This window comes from Meriones unguiculatus (assembly GCF_030254825.1).
Source record: "Meriones unguiculatus strain TT.TT164.6M chromosome 13 unlocalized genomic scaffold, Bangor_MerUng_6.1 Chr13_unordered_Scaffold_28, whole genome shotgun sequence".
In the NCBI taxonomy this organism is placed as follows: Eukaryota; Metazoa; Chordata; class Mammalia; order Rodentia; family Muridae; genus Meriones; species Meriones unguiculatus.
The window spans coordinates 3,317,247-3,338,316 of NW_026843644.1; the positions used below are offsets into that span (position 1 = coordinate 3,317,247).

Genomic DNA, 21,070 nt, shown 5'->3' on the forward strand with positions numbered 1-21,070 from the left:
GCTCGGGCCCTTAACCCAGCTGCCTTTCTTTCTGTTATCTACCCAATTTGGTTACCTGATCTGTTTCATGTATTTACTGTCATAGTCTCATTTCTTGGCGTGCCCCTCTCCTCTCCTCCCTGTCCTTCTATGGCTCAAGGCTGTGTTAACCTTGGGCTCTCCCAGACGTTCTGGCCTATGGGTGTGCCTTTCTATCTATAATAAACTTTCTCCCCGCCTTACGTAGGAAGAGTCATGTCACTTAATTTTTATTTTTTCATTCACCTCCCATTTGCCACTCCTTTCTTTCAAATTCAAAGCTCCTTTAGGCTTCAGTTGTTGTTACTGTTTGTGTTAGACTGAGGGTTGCTGCAGGAATTCTCAGCTGTGAGGTAGAGATGACTACACTGGACACTGAGAGGGTAATGAAATGTGTACATGCAGTACCCTGTGACTTGTAAAAGAAAAATGTACCCTGGGAGAGTGGAAAATTTTACTAAACTACTACTTTACCAGGCTAAGGCTCTGTCTGCCTCTAGAATGGAAGGGCAGAGCTGAGATGGTTTGTGCTGTCCGAATTCCCTGATCTGTATTTATTTTCTATGAATTTAACACTTTATTTCTATTTGAAACCATTTTTTTTCACTTGGTTGAAAGTTATTCACTTTCCATGAGTTTGTAAGCTTTGTGTTCTTTCTGATGCTATATATATCCAGCTTTAAGCCAGGGTGGTCTGATAGGATACAGGATGTTATTTCAATTTGCTCTAAGGACTTACATTGTGTCTGAGTATGTGGTCAATTATAGAGGATGTTTCATGAAATGATGAGAAGATATATTCCTTTATGTTTCTGTAAAAAGTTTTGTAATTTTCAGGTAGTTAGTCCCTGCTTTGGTAATATAGCTGAGCTCAGGTGGTGACATATTGCCTGACTGTTCAAAATCTATTCCTAATATGGTGTCTAGGCATCTGGGTTTGGTGCGATTCTAGGTCTACGTGCTATATTGAGGTGTGCGAGTTTTGTTTTTGGGGTTCTGTTAGCACTCTGAAGTTTCAGAAAGTGTGTTGGATGAGTGTTGCTATTTTAATGACCTGCTTGGCTAGGGTGTTCATGTTTGCGGGATGGTATGGAGGGGAAGGAGCCACATATGTTCATTTGGAGCACTAGGGAAGTTTCTTAGAATTGGGTTTCAATTAACAAAGATATTGGGGAAGATCCCCCATATACAGCTAGTCTCCATGCAATCATGGCCTAGCATATGTTATTGTGCTGATCCACATCCACATTTATGTTTTAATATTTGCCAGAGAGTATATTCTTAGTCTCAGGATGTCATGTATTCATGACATTAATACTGCCTGAGACTTCTGAGTTATTGGATTTCAGGTATGTGACATTCTTCCTGCCTCTTGTGTTTGTTTTGAGTTTTTAAATGAGGTATTTTCCCTGTTTGTGTGACTATGCACCTTTTCTGTACCTGATCCTCACAATAGTTAGCTGATGGCCTCAGAAGTTCAAAATTTGGAGTAATGGGTAGTTGTGAGCCTGAATGTAAGCACTGGCAATTGAGGCCAGTTATTGTCAAGACCAACAAGAGCTTTTCATTGTTGATCCACTTCAACCGTCTTATGTTGCTCATTAATGGACAACTATTCCAGAACTAATGTTTTCATCTGTCCATTTCTACCTGTTTGAACATGCATTCCCTTATAGTAAACTCTCATTAATATCAGAGTTTAAACTGGGACACTTCAGGTTTCTGGAAGATAGATACAAAACAGTATTGAATATATAATTCTTTGTAGGAACTTCAGAAATACCTTGGAGTTCTTTGTATCTTTCTTAATTGAATGATTTTTTTTTGCAGCAGATAAAGGCCTTAAATCTACCTCATCTGGATGTCATGAAATTTGTTTTGGAGGCCAGACAGGCTTGCAGCACAATAAAATACACATACCTCTGCTTCCTGACTACTGGAAATAAAGTCATGAGGCAATACATCCTGCTTCTCCATAATTATTGTAGTTAGTAATTGTGCATACAATTTCTGTGATCTGCAGTCTGTACTGTTCATCACTATCCTTGACTTGCTTACTTTATGTCTGTTGATTGACATTTCTCTTGTAAGGCTAAATTCTATTCAAAGGGTTCCAAATGAGATATACCTCCTCATTTAGTTTACTTCTAAAATGACCAGGTGAGTACATCAGAACTTCTCTGTCATGAGATAAGTCAGGGAAGAACCAGAATTATATGAATAAATTGTCAATGATGTATACTTTTACATTGTTGCCACTATTGTGCTTTCTCTTATACACATATGTGGGATAATTTAGAATTCTATCACCTATGATGATGTGAATGTGTACTTCACTCGGGAAGAGTGGGCTTTGCTGGATCCTTCCCAGAAGAGTCTCTACAAAGATGTGATGATAGACACCTACACGCACCTTACAGCCATAGGTAAGACAGTGAATTTTCTTTCACTATTAAGGTAAAGTGGACATCTTTTGTTGATTTTTCTCAATGATGCGCTTATGTAATTTCAATTGGAATGAGGAAGAATAAATCAATCATGTTTCTAAGGTCACTGAAGAGAGAAAGTTAAATTTTCCCTAATTTTCAATAAAATATCAACTCTTTCTGGTATATATTTTAGGCTACAAGTGGGAAGACCATAATATTGAAGAACAGTGTCAATGTTCTAGAAGATATGGAAGGTAATTATCTCATGGATGTTGATATAAATATGCCTGTGAAAAAATTTCAATGTGTCCCAGGAGTTTTAAAGAAAAGCAATAGTGTAAAGAATCCAATATTCTAGAGTATTAAGGAATTTTAAATTCTCCCACACTCATGTTCTTCAGTGTAAGCTATCTTACTTATGTTATCATGGCATTTTGATATGAATGAAGACAGTGAAACCTTTGCTAAACAGATATTACTGTAAAAAGGACTTTTATTCAATCTACAAATCATGGTCTCCAAAGATTACTGCCCCTCTGTCTGCTACCCTAGGCCTGGGCAGGGCAGATTCTAGGTTCCATACAACCTACCTTAGGCCTAGGAGTTTTTTGGCCTCTGAGAATTACTGCTCAATAGACACACCCTATCTTGTTCTTTCTGAGCTCATAGATGGCTGATTCAATTCACCTGTTCTGACTCAAACTCATCTCCTAGCTTCCTTGTTAAATCTGTCTTTTCTACTGTCACCTAATTGCTTTGTATACTCTCAAACTAACTCCATCTGTATTTTCTAATCTTCAGGCTCTTTTTTATTCTCTGGCTCATCTGATCTTGACCTCAGTTCTCTCTCTCCAACCTGTCTTTCTATTACTATCCCAGTAAAACTCCCTCCTCTCTCCATGTAGTACCCCTTAAGAAGCTCATTTCCATTCTTGTCTCCTGAGAGATGCATGTATCATATTCTGCCAAATATTTTTCTGAGTGTGTCGTCTTTTCTGCTACTACTTTTTCTTCTAACTGATTTAGTGTGTCTGGTTTTATGTTGAGGTCTTTGATATACTTGGACTTTAGTTTTGTGCAGAGTGGGTAGTATGGATCTATTTGCATTTTCCTGCAGGTAGATATCCAGTTAGACCAGCACCATTTGTTGAAGGTGCTGGTCTTTTTTACATTGTATGCTTTTGGATTCTTTGTCAAAAATCAAGTGACCGTAGGTGTGTGGGTTTTTTTCTGAGTCTTCTATTCAGTTCCATTGATCCACCATTCTGTTCTTATGCCAATACCATGTAGTTTTTATTACTATGGCTGTGTAGTATATCTTGAGAACAGGGATAGATATACCTACAGACAAACTGTTGTTGTACAGGATCGTTTGGGCAATTTGGGTTTTTTTCTTTTTCCATATGTAGTTTAGAATTGTTCTTTGCAGGTCTGCAAGATTTATGTTGCTATTTTGAAGGGAATTGCATTCAATCTGTTGATTGCTTTTGGCAGGATGGCCATTTTCACTATGTTAATCCTATGGATACGTGAGCACAGAATATCTTTCCATCTTGAGATATCTTCTTCAATTTCTTTCTTCAGGAACTTGAAGTTTTTTCAAAGAGGTCTTTCACTTGCTTATTTAGAGTCACACCAAGGTACTTTGTTATTTGTGGCTAATGTAAAGGGTGTTGTTTCACTAATTTCTTTCTCAACACTTTTGTCTTTGGTATACAGGAGGGCTATTGATTATTTTGCATTTCTTTTTTATCCAGCCACTTTGTTGAAGAAGTTTATCAGCTGAAGGAGTTCTCTGGTTGAATTTTTGGGGTCACTCATGTATACTATCATATCATCTGTGATTAGTGATACTTTGACCTCTTCCTTTCTTATTTGTATCCCCTTCTCTCCTTTGGTTGTCTTATTGCTGTAGCTAGGACTTCAAGTAATGTGTTGAAGAGATATGGAGAGAGTCATGCCTTGTCTCTGTTTTCAGTAGGATTGATTGAAGTTTTTCTGCCTTTAGTTTGATGTTGGCTCTAGGCCTGCTGTATATTGTCTTCACTATGCTTACATATGGGCCTGTATCCCTGATCTCTCCAACAGTTTAAATTTGAATGGGTGTTGGATTTTTGTCAAATACTTTTTCAGCATCTAAGGATATGATCAGGTGGTTTTTCTCCTTCATTTTGTTTATATGTAGATTACATTTTGACTATGATGTGATGTGAGTTTCTATCCTGGCCTTGTCTATTGGTGTCCAGTAGGCCTCTTTTGTGGTAATGGACATCTCTTTCTTTAAGTTGGGAACATTTTCTTCCATGATTTTCTGGAAAACATTTTCAGGACCTCGGAGCCTGGAATCTTCTTTTCCATCTATTCCTATTATTCTTAGATTTTTTCTTTTTTTAATTAATCTTTAATTAATAAAGAATAATAATAATTATTAATAATTAACAATAATAAAGAATTATTAATAATTTTATTTTTATATTTTATATATTTTATATATTATATTTACAATTTTATATTCTATATTTATAATAATTTTATTAATAAATTAATAATTTATTAATAATTATTAATAATTCTTTATTAATTAAACTTTTTCCCTTTTGTATCCCCCCTGTAGTTCCCTCCCTCCTGCTGTCCCAATCCCTTCCTTCCTCCACCCTCTGCATGCATGCTCCTCCCCAAGTCCACTGATAGGGGAAGTCTTCTTTTCCTTCCTTCTGATCCTAGTCAATTAGGTCTCATAAGGAGTGGCTGCATTGTCATCTTCTGTGGCCTGGTAATGATGCTTCCCCATCAGGAGAAGGTAATTAAAGAGCAGGCCAATCACTTCATGTCAGAGACATTTCTCTTCCTATTACAATGGAACTCACTTGAATACTGAACTACCATGGGGTACATCTGTGCAAGGGTCTTAGGTTATCTCCATACACAGTCCTTGGTTGGATTATCAGTCTCAGGAAAGACCCCTGTGCTCAGATTTTTTGGTTCTGTTGCTCTCTTTGTGGAGTTCCTGTCCTCTCCATATCTTACTGTTTCTCACTTCTTTCCTAAGATTCCCTGCATTGTGCCCAAAGGTTGCCCATTAGTCTCAGCATCTACATTGATAGTCTGCAGGGCAGAGTCTTTCAGAGGTCCTCTGTGTCAGGCTCCTGACTTGTTCCCTCTTTTCTCCTTCTTCTGATGTCCATCCTCTTTGTCTTTCTGGATAGGAATTGAGGAGTTTAGGAAGAGTCTTCCCTCTGGATTATTATCTTTAGGTGTATAGATTTTAGTAGGTTTATCCTATATTATATGTCTGTATGAGTGAGTATATACCGGGTGCAACATTTTCCTTCTTTATTATTGCTGAGTAATAGTCTATTTTATATTACCTCCATGTGTGCTTCCATTCCTCCACTGAGGGGCATCGGGGCTGTTTCCAGCTTCTGGCTATTACAAATAAGGCTGCTACCAACATTGTTTAGCAAATGTCCTTATTGTGTACTTGAGCCTGTTTTGAATATGTGCCTAGGAGTGGTATATCTGGATCTTGAGGAAGCGCTATTCCTAGTTGTCTGAGAAAGTGCCAGATTGCTCTCCAGAGTGGTTGTACAAGTTTACATTCCCACCAGCAGTGGAGGCGGGTTCCCCTTTCTCCACAACCTCTCCAGCATGTGTTGTCTCTTGAGGTTTTTATCTTAGCCACTCTGATACGTGTAAGGTGAAATCTTAGGGTCGTTTTGACATGCATTTCCCTGATGGCTAATGAGGTTGAGCATTTCTTTAAGTGTTGCTCTGCCATTCGATATTCCTCTATTGAGAATTCTCTGTTTAGCTCTGTACACCAATTTTAATTGGATTACTTAATTTTTTGCTGTTTAACTTCCTTAGTTCTTTATATAAATGTTTGTCTTCTCAGAGTATCCTTGATTTCTTGGAATGATTGTGTTTTCAACTTTTCTGATTTTACTTTTTCTTTGAGAGAAGTTTAAGTTGCTGCAAGTGTATCTTAAGTACCTGAGATTCTCCTTTCCATCTCATATATTCTATTGGTGATGCTTACTTTTGTGGTTCCTGATGTTTTCTATAAGTTCTCCAGCTCCAGGGGTTTCTCTGTTTGTGTTTTTGTTATTGGTTTTAATTCTGTTTTCACACCTTGCACCATTTCCTTCGTCTGTTTGAATGTGGATTCCTGTCTTCCTATGACGGGCTCTGTTTTTTGCTGGTTTCCTCTTTATATGGCACTAATTGTGCCTCTACTTGTTCCTCTATTTGTTTGGCTATGTTTGCTTGTATTTCCTTAGAAGCTTTGGTCATTTCCTCTTTATTTGCCTCCATTTGTATGGCTATACTTTGAGAGATTTGTTCATTTCTTTATGTGTCACTAAAAACTGGATAAGTATAGCTCCAAAATCATTTTCCTGTGTTTCTGATGAATTAGAGTATCCACTGATTTGGGGCAGTTGCTGGTGAAGTCATGATGCCCTGATTTTTTTTGGGATGTGTTCCTACGCCGACCACTGGTGACCTGCTTATCTGTAATCTTGACTTTTTCTTCTTGAAGTCTGTAGTTCAGACTGTTTTCATCTTTCTCTGGTATATGGAGTATTCTTCAGGAAGATGGGAAAGGTCCACAGGTGTGAGTGTGTGTGTTGGAAAATCCACAAGCACAGAAGCACAAATGTGTTTGAACAAGTGTGTGCATGGAAGTTTGCCTTTAAGGAGACTGTGCTAGAGAGTGTAAATGCCTAGAATATGTTGCTGGGGATAGTGCAGGCACAAGTGTGGTTGTTTATGCTGCCAGAGTTGGCAGACACAATGCACGTGTGCAGATTCCCTGACTATCTCAGTATTCTACAGGCCACTGCATAGGCTCCAGGAGTTTTTTGCCTGGAGTCCATTGGTAAATCTGCAGAACCAGGGCTTCCATGTTGAGAACACTGTCCCAAGAATACCAATGTTGTCCACAGTGGGTATGTGGGTGGGAGGGATCCGATGTCTGGTTGCTAGCATAGAGGGACCCTGGATCTGGGGCTCTGCAGGCACTCATTTTAAGGCATGCTCAGAGCTCTTTGGTCTAATGAGAGAACACAGGGTTTCCCCCAGTTTTCTACTCCCAGATGTGTCCCTGCTTGGGCAAATGTGGGTGTAGGAGCTCTATCAGCTCAGTGGTGCTGCAGCTGCAAAACTTGGAAGCTGGTAAAACAGTCCACTGGGGGAGTCCAGCGACAGCTGCAGAAGTGGGAGGCAGGTATAGATGTCTGATGGGAAGCCTTGTGGAGACCCTACAGCGGTCTGCAGTCCTGGGTGGCCTGTACAGCCAGCTGCCCTCCAGTTAGGGTCTGGGAAGCTGGTACAGTCACTGGCTGGGAGGCCCTGAAGGGCCAATACAGTTGCTTGTGGACCTGGGACATAGAAGGCTGGTATAGCCAGCAACTGCCACTGAGGACTTAGGAGGCCTGCTCCTTCTGTCTTAGTCAGGAATCAGGGTGTGCTTAGCTAGAAGCTGCAGGGCACTGTGGGCTGCCTCGGCTAAGGAGAAGGGAGACCTGCCAAGGGTAATTGCAGAGGGATTGAATGTTCCTACTCTCAGTCCCCAGAGGAGTCCTTGGATGACATGGATCCAAATGGTCTCAGGTCATGTTTTGTCCCTTCTCACCAAGGAAGCATCAACGTAGATGTCCTGGCTTTAGCTGCATCTCCACTCACCAATTTCAGAGTTCAGATACTCGGCCTCTCAGATATGATGTGTGCTGGTCGCTACCATCTTGGATCCCTTGTTGTCCTTTTTTTAATAAGTATATTTTTTGTCAAGTTTGATACAAGTCATGTAAGCATATAGATATGGAAAATAGAAATGTAACTATCTTTCCCAGAACAAGTAGAAGATATGTAGTTCTTCTTTAATTCAGACTTTGTTAATGTGGTGCACGTTTATATTTAATTTATTGATCATTAATCATAAAAAAATTATTAATAAAATGTTAAATTTTATTCATTGTCTCTCTAGTAGCAGTGATGATCTTGTAGGTCTCCATCATTACATCTGTGTAGAGGTACTTTTGGGAAGGATTCACCAAAGCTCACTTTTCCTGAGCGGGCTTTTTCCTGATGTATATTATCATAAGTTATTGCGTTCTAAACATCACTGTACTTGTGTACAATAGAACACATGATAGTGACCATAGTATAAATTTATATTTGTTCATGTTTTCATACATTCATTATTAATAACAAATAAATCATGAACTTGTATCACATTCATAAAGTCTATTCTGAGCAGGGGATTTTTAATAATTAAACTAATTACTTAATTAGTTTCCCAAACTCATTGAAAATAAAGTCAAAGAAATCACACTACAAAAAAATCCCTATGATTACAGGCCCTCTGGAAATTGTTGTGTTTATGATAGTTCACTTTACAAAATCAGTATGACTACAACTAAATGAATGCATTCACTGTGATAAAGCTGAGTTCTTCCAGGTCTTTTTAAATATGTGATGAACCACTTATGGAAAAATGATGCTATGAGTGAGGCATGTAATAAAGTTTCTTGCGATCAAAGGTATCTTGTAGGGTACAAAACACCCACAATTAAGGGGGAAACTATGAATGTAAACAAAGGGATAAAATGTAAATATGAAACTTTATTTAACAGTTATGCCAAATTGCAACCTTAATTTACACCAACAAATAAATCATCATTGTAATGATTATGGTAAAGCTTACACATATCCTAATTATCTTTGCAGGAATGAAAGAACACATACTTATGGGAAGCGCAATGAAAGTAACCATTGTGGTAAAGCCTTCACACATCACACTGATCTTCAAAGGCATAAAAGGAATCAGAGTGGAGAGAAACCATGCGAATATAATCAATATGGTAAAGGCTTTTCACGACATAGTGAACTCCACATACATAGAAAAACACATGCTGGAGAGAAACATTATCAATGTAATGAGGGTGAGAAAGTCTTTTCCCAACATGGAAATCTCCAAATGCATAAAAGAACACAAACAGGAGAGAAACCATACCAATGTAATCAAAGTGATAAAACCTTTGTATGTTGCAGTGATCTCCGAAAGCCTGAAAGAACTCATACTGGAAAGCAGTCCTGTGAATATAATCATTGTTGTCAAGCCTTTTCACAACAGGGTAGTCTCCAAATGCATAAAAGAACACATACTAGAGAGAAACTTTATGAATCTAACCAAAGTAGTAATGCCTTTTCATGCCCCAGTAGTCTCCAAAGGCATAAGAGAACACATACTGGAGAGAAACGCTACAAATGTAATGAATGTGGTAAAGCCTTTTCAAACCACAGTAATCTCCAGGTGCATAAACGAACACATACTGAAGAGAAACCCTACAAATGTAATCAGTGTGGGAAAGCCTTTTCAAACACTAGTATTCTCCAGGTGCACAAACGAACACATACTGGAGAGAAACCCTACGGATGTAATCAGTGTGGTAAAGCCTTTTCACAACCCAGTGGTCTCCATGTGCATAAAAGAACACATACTGGAGAGAAACCCTACAAATGTAATCAGTGTGGGAAAGCCTTTTCACATCCCAATAGTCTCGAAAACCATAAAAGAACACATACTGGAGAGAAACCTTACAAATGTAATCAGTGCGGGAAAGCCTTTTCAAACACTAGTATTCTCCAGGTGCACAAAAGAACACATACTGGAGAGAAACCCTACAAATGTAATCAGTGTGGGAAAGCCTTTTCACAACGCAGTGGTCTCCATGTGCATAAAAGAACACATACTGGAGAGAAACCCTACAAATGTAATCAGTGTGGTAAAGACTTTTCACACCCCGGTAGTCTCCATGTGCATAAAAGAACACATACTGGAGAGAAACCCTACAAATGTAATCAGTGTGGGAAAGCCTTTTCACAAGCCAATAGTCTCGAAAAGCATAAAAGAACACATACTGGAGAGAAACCTTACAAATGTAATGATTGTGGTAAAGCCTTTTCACAAAGCAGTGGTCTCCATGTGCATAAAAGAACACATACTGGAGAGAAACCCTACAAATGTAATCAGTGTGGGAAAGACTTTTCACACCCTGGTAGTCTCCATGTGCATAAAAGAACACATACTGGAGAGAAACCTTACAAATGTAATGAGTGTGGTAAAGCCTTTTCACACCACAGTAATTTCCAGGTGCATAAAAGAACACATACTGGAGAGAAACCCTACAAATGTAATCAGTGCGGGAAATCCTTTTCAAACACTAGTATTCTCCAGGTGCACAAACAAACACATACTGGAGAGAAACCCTACAAATGTAATCAGTGTGGTAAAGCCTTTTCACAACCCAGTAGTCTCCATGTGCATAAAAGAACACATACTGGAGAGAAACCCTACAAATGTAATCAGTGTGGGAAAGCCTTTTCACAACCCAGTAGTCTCGAAAAGCATAAAAGAACACATACTGGAGAGAAACATTACAAATGTAATGATTGTGTTAAAGCCTTTTCACAACCCAGTGGTCTCCATGTGCATAAAAGAACACATACTGGAGAGAAACCTTACAAATGTAATGATTGTGTTAAAGCCTTTTCACAACGCAGTGGTCTCCATGTGCATAAAAGAACACATACTGGAGAGAAACCCTACAAATGTAATCAGTGTGGTAAAGACTTTTCACACCCCGGTAGTCTCCATGTGCATAAAAGAACACATACTGGAGAGAAACCCTACAAATGTAATCAGTGTGGGAAAGCCTTTTCACAACCCAGTAGTCTCGAAAAGCATAAAAGAACACATACTGGAGAGAAACATTACAAATGTAATGATTGTGTTAAAGCCTTTTCACAACCCAGTGGTCTCCATGTGCATAAAAGAACACATACTGGAGAGAAACCCTACAAATGTAATCAGTGTGGAAAAGCCTTTTCACAATTCAATAGGCTCCAAGTGCACAAAAGAACACATAGTGGAGAGAAACCCTATGAATGTAATCAATGTGATACAGCCTTTGCAAGTTGTAGTGGTCTCCAGAGGGATAAAAGAATTCATACTTCAGAGAAACCCTAGGAATGTACTCAAAGTGGTAAAGCATTTGAATATTGCTGTGATCTCCGAAAGCATGAAAGAATTCCTTCTGGAGTGAAACTCTCTGAATATTACCAGTAAAACTTTTGCATGTCACAATTTTTTTCAAAGCCAGGAAAAAAATCATACTAGAGAGAAAACCTTATGAATGTATTTAGTATGATATAATCTTTGTTCATTTCTATAGGCTTCACTTTCATGCATGATTGATACTGAAAAGAAAGCTGATGAATGTGGTATAATTAGCAATTGACTGCATCTCACTACATAGCTTGATGGGATATGAATATGTATATATAATTTGATGTTCCATGATTCTGTATGTTTCTGCTAATTATCCGTTTGTCATTTCATATTGAAGTACTGTATTCTATAGGAAATATATAAAATGTTCTAGATAATGTAACAGCAAGGATAGTTACTTAAAAAGAACCACTTCTGGTGTGTGTGTGTAAGGTTCATGGGGTTTGAGGCCATGACAGATATGTACAGAGTGGGAGACAACTTTGTCCCATCTCCTTTGGCCATCTAAATATGATGATTGAGGTCTGGTTGCCTGCTTTAGACAACCTGAGGACAAGCTGCCTCCTACTGTATTCTCTGTATCTACTCAGCTATGGTGAGTCAATTCTCCAGTTCTTCCCCTCTTCTTTTGTCTTCTCAGACATGTGTATTTGTCAGTCAGAATACCAAGCTGGCCACCACTTTGTGGTCTCAAATAGGAGTTTAAATCTCCTCAGTCCCCACTCTGTCATCCCTGTAATCTCTCTGCCTAGCAGGAATAAGGATATTCTGAATAAACATTCCTATATCTCCCTTGGGTGAATATCTAGTCAATCAATGAACTCCATGAAATTCTGATTTCCTCTGGAATGTCATTGTTCAAAAGACCTATGCCTGTAGATGAGGTATTTTCTGCTCAATAACATTATGTCATTCTTTGAATACCTTGCAGTAGAGACATAAGCTGAGCATGGGGGAGGAATTTACAGATGGAAAGTTTTTAATATGTGGCTTGGTTATATTACTAAGTTGTGTATCTCTTGCCTGCTGTCTAAACCTGTTAAACCTAAAGGATGAATTAGGTACCATATGTTGTACTTCACACCTGAGAAAAGCTGCTGAGGTGCCTTTTTGACAAAAGGGATCTGGTTTCCAGGTTCTCCCAGCATCCCTCAATCCCTACCTTCTAAAAGACACGATTGGCATACTCAACCTCTAACATTAATTTTCCAGTCCTGTAGAATGGGCTTGCTATCTCCCAGAGGCTCTTCCCCATATAGCTAGATATTTTGTTTTCTTCTATATACTTTTCTTCTCTCACTCTTTCTTTCTGTGTTACTTCTCTCTCTTTCTGTTTAATCTCTGTGTGTTCTCTCTCTATTTCTTTTGCTCCCTTCCTCTCTCTGGCCACATTTATGTTTTCTGCGTGGACCTTTAATGCAATTCCTTAAGAACCGGGAACCCTCTGAGAACTGTTTGCAATAAGCCTGCTTTTAAATGCATTATCATATCTGCAATTACCAAATTTCACTTGTAGGAAGAAAGATAAAGTGAAAACTTATATATTCATCACTGGTCAAAATTAAGAAATATGTTAATATGTTTCCAGGTTTCATTAATAATTTGTGTTTTAACCATTGTTTGTTTTTTTTTTTTTTTTTTTTTTTTACCTACCCCCTTATCGGTGGACTAGGGATGGTGCATATGGGGAGTGGGTGAGAATGGGTGGATATGGAAGGGGATACAGCCAGGATACAAAATAAAGAAATTGTAAGAAATAAATAATTAAAAATGATTTCATTGTCAATCATTGATTTCTTTTTTTGTTTGTTTGTTTTTTCATTTGAAAGAATAGTCTCACTCTGAGTCTCAGGCCTACCTGGAAGTTAGTATACATACTAGATCTGCTTACCTTGCCTTCTTAGTGTCTGCAGTATAGTTGGGCACGGTCTTCCTCAGTAACTCAGTTCTTTCAATGGGCTTATTGAGAATGAATCGCTGAGTTCAAATGGTCATAGTAGGAAGGACACACTCTCTTGTCTTAACTCCATTAAGAGAAAAAAAATCTTTGTTCAATTACAATTGTTTGGTTTAAAATCCTCTCCTATAATTATAAAGAAAAATGATTTTTTTTCTTTAACATTGAGTTTTTATCACTCATCATAGTAAATCCGAGTTCTGTCCTTATTCAACAAAGAGTGAACAGGTGCCTCACAGACATAAGTATGTATACTTATGTGTAACCACTCATTACACTCATCTCAACATTCTACTAAGTCACTGAGGTTGAAACCACCTAAGCCAGGCTTGGTAACACAGGCCTATAGTCATGGTGTTCAGAAAGAGGAGGCAGGAACTTGAAGATTTCAATGTCATCCTAGCAAATATTCAAGGTCAATGATATAATGGGAGGTCCATAATGGAAACGGAGACTGATTGGATAAGACCAATGTCCATAGTCCTCCCTACAGCCCCAGAACATCCAGGCCATGCCAGCACCATGTGTTACCTAAGGAATTTGCCACCCCTTGCTTGCTAATGTTTCCTGTCCAAGACAGGTCAGGTCACTTCAGAGTTAGACTTATTTTGGGCATTGAAGATTAGAATACTCTTGGAAGTGGGAGAATTAGCCTCAGGCAGTGGTGAGTTCCTTATTTATATACCCTATGGAAAGGGTTAAGCACAAAAACCCTTACCCACACATGCCATATAAATGGACTAAGTTTTGTTTATATACATCGATCCATACTTATTCACGCATTCTTTTTTAAGACATTGGAAGGAAAGAGTTTGAAATGGGGTGGAGAAAGGACAAAAATAGGGGAAATGATGTAATATATTTTAATTAAAATCTGTAAAATTAATTCAAATAAAAATTGGTTATAGAGGGCATAGGGGAACCCCCAGTTGGTACTACCTCAGATCATGCTAAGCTATGTAACATTGACAGCTAAAGCCAACGAGCACACACAGACAAGGTATAAGAATTTTTAACAATTTAAAACCAATGTATTAGCCATCTCAATCATCTTAGTAGGAAAACCACAAGCTAACACAGCAACAATTGAAAAACGCAGATATGCCAAGAAATGGGTTACTGACTTTTCAGAAACTGAGTTTTTTTTTTCCCAGATAGAGAGGCATTCATCTCTAGAGTTTTCTCCAGACATGGGGCAGATCTGGGTGTTATAGGAGACAGGTTCCATTTCAGGAATCACAAGCTAGCTAAGCATAAGCTGTAAATGCATCCCCAAGGGATCTGATGTCCTGTTTGGCCTTTGCAGTTAAGACACACAGACAGGTGAATGCAAAACATCCAAATAAAAGAAACACATACAAAGCTTTAAAATGTTGCTTTCTAAGGGCTGATGAGATGGCTCTGTATTTAGGAAAACTCACTCAGGACTTCACAAAAGATAAGGCTGAATCCTATCTTCCATGGACACAACCTCCCTGTTCTTCTGACTGAGAGATTCACACACAGACTGGGGCCCTCAGATACCTGTAACATATACATCTTCCAAGGGGCTCAACACAGTCCCAGACCCTTTGGGTGATTGTTCTCTCTCTGTCTCTCACACACATACATACACATTCAAACATGCACAAATCTCCATGAACTCCACCGGCACAGTGCCCTCACATGGCCCCATAACTCAGAAAATAGAAGATTGTGTGGTGACAGGTCTTTCACCATGTTGTCCTTCTCACATTATTCTTTTTGAAATGGAGCCATACTTAGACTCCAGAGAGTGACACACCCCATCCAATGATTCCATTATCTCTTAATTTTCCTCAGTCAGTTCCATTAGCTGAGTACCAAGCTTTCAATTACATAAGCATATTGGGCCATCATCATTCAAATCATCATGTAACCTCTAGTCAACTTTTCATTGAGTCTATTTTCCACTGAATCTTCCCTTACCTTGACCTCCATGACCTGTATTTCTCTCGCCACTCCCTTCTTTCAGTACTTCCTGGAATAAAACATTAAGCTCCATGTTAAACATAAAGTGGCTTTTGATATCTAGATTTCTTATATATTGTGTATTGGTAAAAACAACAATACTTGGATTTTCTGACAATGACAAGCATATTTTGAGGGTACAAATTTTGTTCTTCCTTTCTTCTCTGTTGCTGTCATTAACTCCACTAATGGAAAATGACTCAGGTGATAAGTTGGCTTCTTTGGCTGATGCTGGCAGGCCCCAAACATTGAGGGAGCTCAGGAAAGAAACTCAGGCTATCAAATGAAGGCATGGATTATTGTGGAACACTGTTTGCTGCTATGTTCTTTTACAAGGTCACTGTCTACTTCTATGTATGTTTTCTTAACCAGCTCACGCCACATGTTGAGATAAATTTCGACCATCAGTGCCTGGAGTTTACCATTGCATTCACAACAACTGTATTCACCCACAAACATAGCCACAAGTGATTGTCATCTGGGGAACCCCCAGTTGGTACTACCTCAGATCATGCTAAGCTATGTAACATTGACAGCTAAAGCCAACGAGCACACACAGACAAGGTATAAGAATTTTTAACAATTTAAAACCAATGTATTAGCCATCTCAATCATCTTAGTAGGAAAACCACAAGCTAACACAGCAACAATTGAAAAACGCAGATATGCCAAGAAATGGGTTACTGACTTTTCAGGAACTGAGATTTTTTTTTTCCCAGATAGAGAGGCATTCATCTCTAGAGTTTTCTCCAGACATGGGGCAGATCAGAATAGCCTTCTATGCTTCTCCTGTTAATCTCTGGTTTCTACAGATGCAGCTACACAGATGCTTGTAAGAAATAAGTGCTGTCTATGACGTAAATGTGTTGCCTGATTTTCACTGCTTCATCTTTACCAGGCTGCTTTGCCTGGCCTGAGGATGAGGAGGAGTTCAGTCTTGATATGAATTGATGTGTCAGTGCTGGAAAGAGGCTCCCTTTTTTGAGAACAAGGGGAAGGACAAATAGGGTGAGAAGGAGCCATAGGAAGGAGAGGAGGGAGAGGACTGTGATTGGGATGTAAAATGAATACAAAAATTAAAAATAAATATAAAAAGAAATATCAACCATAAGTCTTTTCTCTCAAAGAGTGTAAAACTTGTATTTAACATATGGAATTCTAATCTCAACATGTCCTCCATCCAGCATAATATTCTTCCTTCCCAGGAACATGTCTGTATTCTAGTTGTTTGATGACCAGGATCAGTGACCTTTCTTTTCCTGGAGCAATGTCTTCCTTCCCCTTCCTCCTTCTTTCCATATGCACCAGTTCCTTTCATACTCACATTGTGAAGGAGATTGTGAGCTCTAACCACAAATTTTGGAGAAAAGAAACTCAGTCACCACCACATTCCTTAGGATAAAACCAAGTGCTTTTGCTATTGAGGAACTGTTCTTCTCCCAAATAGGTACATTCCCTTTTAACAAGCACATCCTCCTGATGAAGTGAAAAGGTAGTCTTGCCCAGGCAATTATTTGTAGCAATTCATATTTTAGTGTGAGAAGGTAAGTCAGTCAAGGAAACACCTGAATCATCCTCTGAAGATAAATGCCTCCCACCAGCTTCTGTAATGGCCTTGTACCTTGAGAATTCTCCATCTGAGTAAAGGAACCCCTGGGGTGCAGGTCTCTAGACATTGCAGTGACTGTGGTCCACGGAAATTAGCAGGGCCGCAAGAACCATCTGTGCATACACCAAAATTAAGAAATGCTTTGGGGAACCAAAAAGTCCTGTTTTGGTAATTGGGTCATCTCAGGGTTGAGACATGTGCTTCATATGAAATTTGGGTGCAAGAAATCTTATAAAAAGACATTCAGCAAAATGTAAACCAACATGGGTGAGTCACCAAGGTAGAGATAGCTCTAGAGAAAAAGAAAGTAGAAACAAACTGAAGAGAGAAATCATTTCTTGTTGGCACAGGGGAGCCAACTCCTCCTGCTCTGTGACAGGCTTCCTTCATCTCCCCTGACCTACACTGACTAGGGAGAGATTGTAAACTGCAAGTTTTCCAACGTAGGTTTTTATCCAGGCTTCATACTTTAGTTCAAGTCTCTATCCTCTTTGTGTGTATCATTATCTGTAATTTCCCTCCCTACCAGCCCTCACAGAAAAAGATGGCAACATTTAGGTCAGCTCTGCAGTTAATGGCAGTCTCTTGGGGTGGTTAATTTTGACTGTCTTCAATGCCATAAGTCAATGCTTTTCTGAGCAAAAGTGACACACACACTACCAATATTTTACTTATGATAAACTATTTCAGAAAGCGTGTTTCCCAAAGTATTAAATTCCAGATCATATAAAAGGTCCCAGAACCATCTGAGCTCAGCCCCATCACAGTCAACCACAATACAGTGGGATCTAGAAACCTCTTGTACCTGGGGACTGAAGAGGTAAAACCCCTGAATGACAAGGCTTTGCTTCCACAGTTGCAGTTCCTGTGCTAAAATATGTGGACTCCACAGTTTCTGATTGAGACAACAGAATTCTTTCCTTTGTTCCATGCCTAATTACCCCAGCCATAGAAATCTTCTCCTCCTGTATCCAGGACAAACTAACATGGTTTTATAAAGAAAAGGGAGTTTGACTGGAGTCATCTAAACCATGTATCCCACAGGGCCATGTGACTAATGAGTGTTGAGCTCACCATCCATTGAAGGTGAGCTAACTCTTCTTATGATTTTGTTGCTATGAAAACATGCGGTGACCTTGGATGCACATAGAAAGGAAAAATATTGAATAGGAGCTGGCTGACATTTGCAGAGGTTTAGTCCATGATTACCATGGAGGGAAACATGGCAGTGGGCAGGCAGAGATGGGGCTGGAGAAGGAGGTGACAGTTCTAGATCTTGATCAGCCAGCTGCAGAGTCACCCTAGGCCTGGTTGAGCATATGAGAAGTCAAATCCCACTTTTCTAGTGACACACTTCCTCCAACAAGGCCATACCCCCTGCAACAAGGCCCCACTACTCAACCTTGGCACTGCCAATTTGTCAAACATTCAAATACATGAACATGTCTGGGCCATTCTTTTTCAAACCACCCCATTGACCTTGAGCACAATGGAATCATGTGGTTTGATCATCTTTTGGCTAGTAACCTTACCACCATGGAGGCAACCATGAATTTGCCATGTTCTTTACTAACGATTTCATGAAAAGGTAAATGCCATGTGACTTCTTGGTTATTGTTGCATAGAAGAAAATGGAGGCATCCATAAACTTCCTGCTGTCAATGAGCTCTCTGGGTATCACCTGATTTTTACTAAACATGTGACCTTGAGACACCAAAGAATTTTGGGCATTGGTTTAAAGTTAAAGCACAAGCCTGAAGGAAAGCCAGCCAGGTGCAGACAAGTCCAGCCACCTGGGAAAAGGAACGAGCTTCACTACATTCTTTTCCTGCCCACTAGAGATTCAGTTGCTAGGATACTGCCTATGCATTCCTTTCTGCAACCCAGATTCTGATGCCTCTAAAGGTTGACTTAAAGAGTTTTTCTTCCTCATGAATTGGCTCGTGTAACCGGAAGCAGGCATGTAGGCTTGATGTCAGAGAGAGTAATCCTTCTCAGTTGGTGATGCCATTTGGGAAGAATTCAGAAATGCTGTCCTGCTGAAGTAATATGAGGTGGGCTTTGAGAGTTTACATCCCCACAGCATTTCCAGTTTCCTTCTCTGCTTCATGCCTCAAGATGAAGATGTGAGTTCTTCAGCTGCCAGATCAGAAACTTGCTGTCACACGACATTCATAGTGATCCCATATCCCTCTGGAGCCATAAGCCAAGGGAAACTTTATTGTAAAAGTTGCCTTAGATACTGTTTCTCCTCACAGCAACAGAAAAGACATACTAAATACCCACAAAAAAATAACTGGGGCCCAGGTCCTCTCCATGCAGAGTTCTTGGTTGATTCATCAGTCTCTGTCGGCCCCCTGGGCCATGATTTTTTGGCTGTGTTGATCTCCTTGTGGAGCTCCTGTCACCTCCAGGTCTTTCTCTCTCTGCCTTGTTTCATAAGATTCCATGCACTCTGCCCAAAATTTGGCAATTAGCGTCAGCATCTGCTTTGATACCCTGCTGACTAGAGTCTTTCAGAGGACCCCATGGAGGACTCCTGTTCTGTTCCCTGTCTTCTCCTATTTCCTATGTCTATCCTGTTTGCTCTTCTGAAAGAGGATCAAGCCTCTTCCTTAGGGTCCTTGTTGTTGTTTATCTTCTTTAGGAATCTGTGTTTTAGTATGTTTATCCTATATCATATGTCTAATATTCACTTATATGTAAGTATATGTCATGTGTGTGTTTCTGCTTCTGGGTTACCTGATTTAGGATCATCTTTTTTTGTGCCCTCCATTTGCCTGAAAATTTCATGATTTTCTCATTTTTAATGGCTGAGTAATATTCCATTGTGGAAATGTACCACAATTTCTTCATCCATTCCTCTGTTGATGGACAACCAGGGTATTTCAAGAAACTTGCTATTATGAATAAAGCTGCAATGAATATAGTTGAACAAAATATCCTTGTTGTATGGTTGAGCATCTTTCAAATATATACTCAGGAATGGTCTAGCTGGATCTTGAGGTAGTACTATTGCTAATTTTCTGGGAAAATGCCAGAATGATGTCCTAAGAGGTTGTACATGTTTACATTCCTACCAGCTATGTAAGAGAGTTCTCCTTTCTCCAAAACCTCATTAGCATGTGTTCTCACTGGAGTTTTTAAACTTAGTCATTCTGATGGGTGTAAGGTGGAATCTCAGGATTGTTTTGATTTGCATTTCCTTGATGACTAAGAATGTTGAGCATTTCTCTAAGTGCTTCCCTGCCATTTGATAGTCCTCTGTTAGAATTCTCTGAGTAGCTCTGTACCCCATTTTAAAAACTGCTTTGCTGTTGTTTAACTTCTTGAGTTCTTTATATTTTCTGGATATTAGCCCTCTATCAAATATAGGTTGGTGAATATCCTTTCCTTGTCTTTAGCTTGACATTTTGTTCTGATGACAGTATCCTTTGCTTTACATGAGATTTTCAGTTTCTTGATGTCCCATTTATTGACTGTTGCTCTAAGAGTCTGTGCTGTTGGTGTTCTGTTCAGGGAGTTGTCTCCTTTGCCAATGAGTCCAAGTCTCTTCCCTAACTTTTCTTTTAAGAGATTTAGTGTTTCTAGTTTTATGTTGAGGACTTTCATCCAATTGAACTATAGTTTTGTGTAGGGTGAAAAGTACAGATGTTTTTGTATTCTCTACCTGTAGACATCCAGCTAGACCAGCACCAATTCTTGAAGATGCTATCTTTTTTCCATTGTATGGTGTTGTTTTCTTTGTCAAAAATCAAGAATCTGTAGGCATGTGGGTTTATTTCTGGGTCTTTTACTCAATTCCACAGATCCACCAGTATATTTCTATGCCAGTACAAAGCCTTTTTTTTATTGCTGTTGCTCTATAGTACAGCTCAAAAGCAGGGATGGAGATAACTCCAGAAGATCTTTTATTGATTCTATTTCACCAAAATCTATGATTCTGTTTTTTTAAGGGTATTTAATCCCCTTGAGAATCTCAAAATAGAGAATTG

The 21,070-nt window shown here is 39.1% G+C and overlaps 1 protein-coding gene across 1 annotated transcript; it reads left to right on the forward strand.

Moving 5' to 3' along the window:
* Nucleotides 1–2,410: 2,410 nt before the first annotated feature.
* On the forward strand, nucleotides 2,411–11,478 carry LOC132650623 (zinc finger protein 431-like). Its single transcript, XM_060375966.1, has 3 exons — nucleotides 2,411–2,444; nucleotides 2,641–2,701; nucleotides 9,261–11,478. The coding sequence occupies exons 1-3, from the start codon at nucleotides 2,411–2,413 to the stop codon at nucleotides 11,476–11,478; spliced, it is 2,313 nt and encodes a 770-aa protein (XP_060231949.1).
* Nucleotides 11,479–21,070: the final 9,592 nt, after the last annotated feature.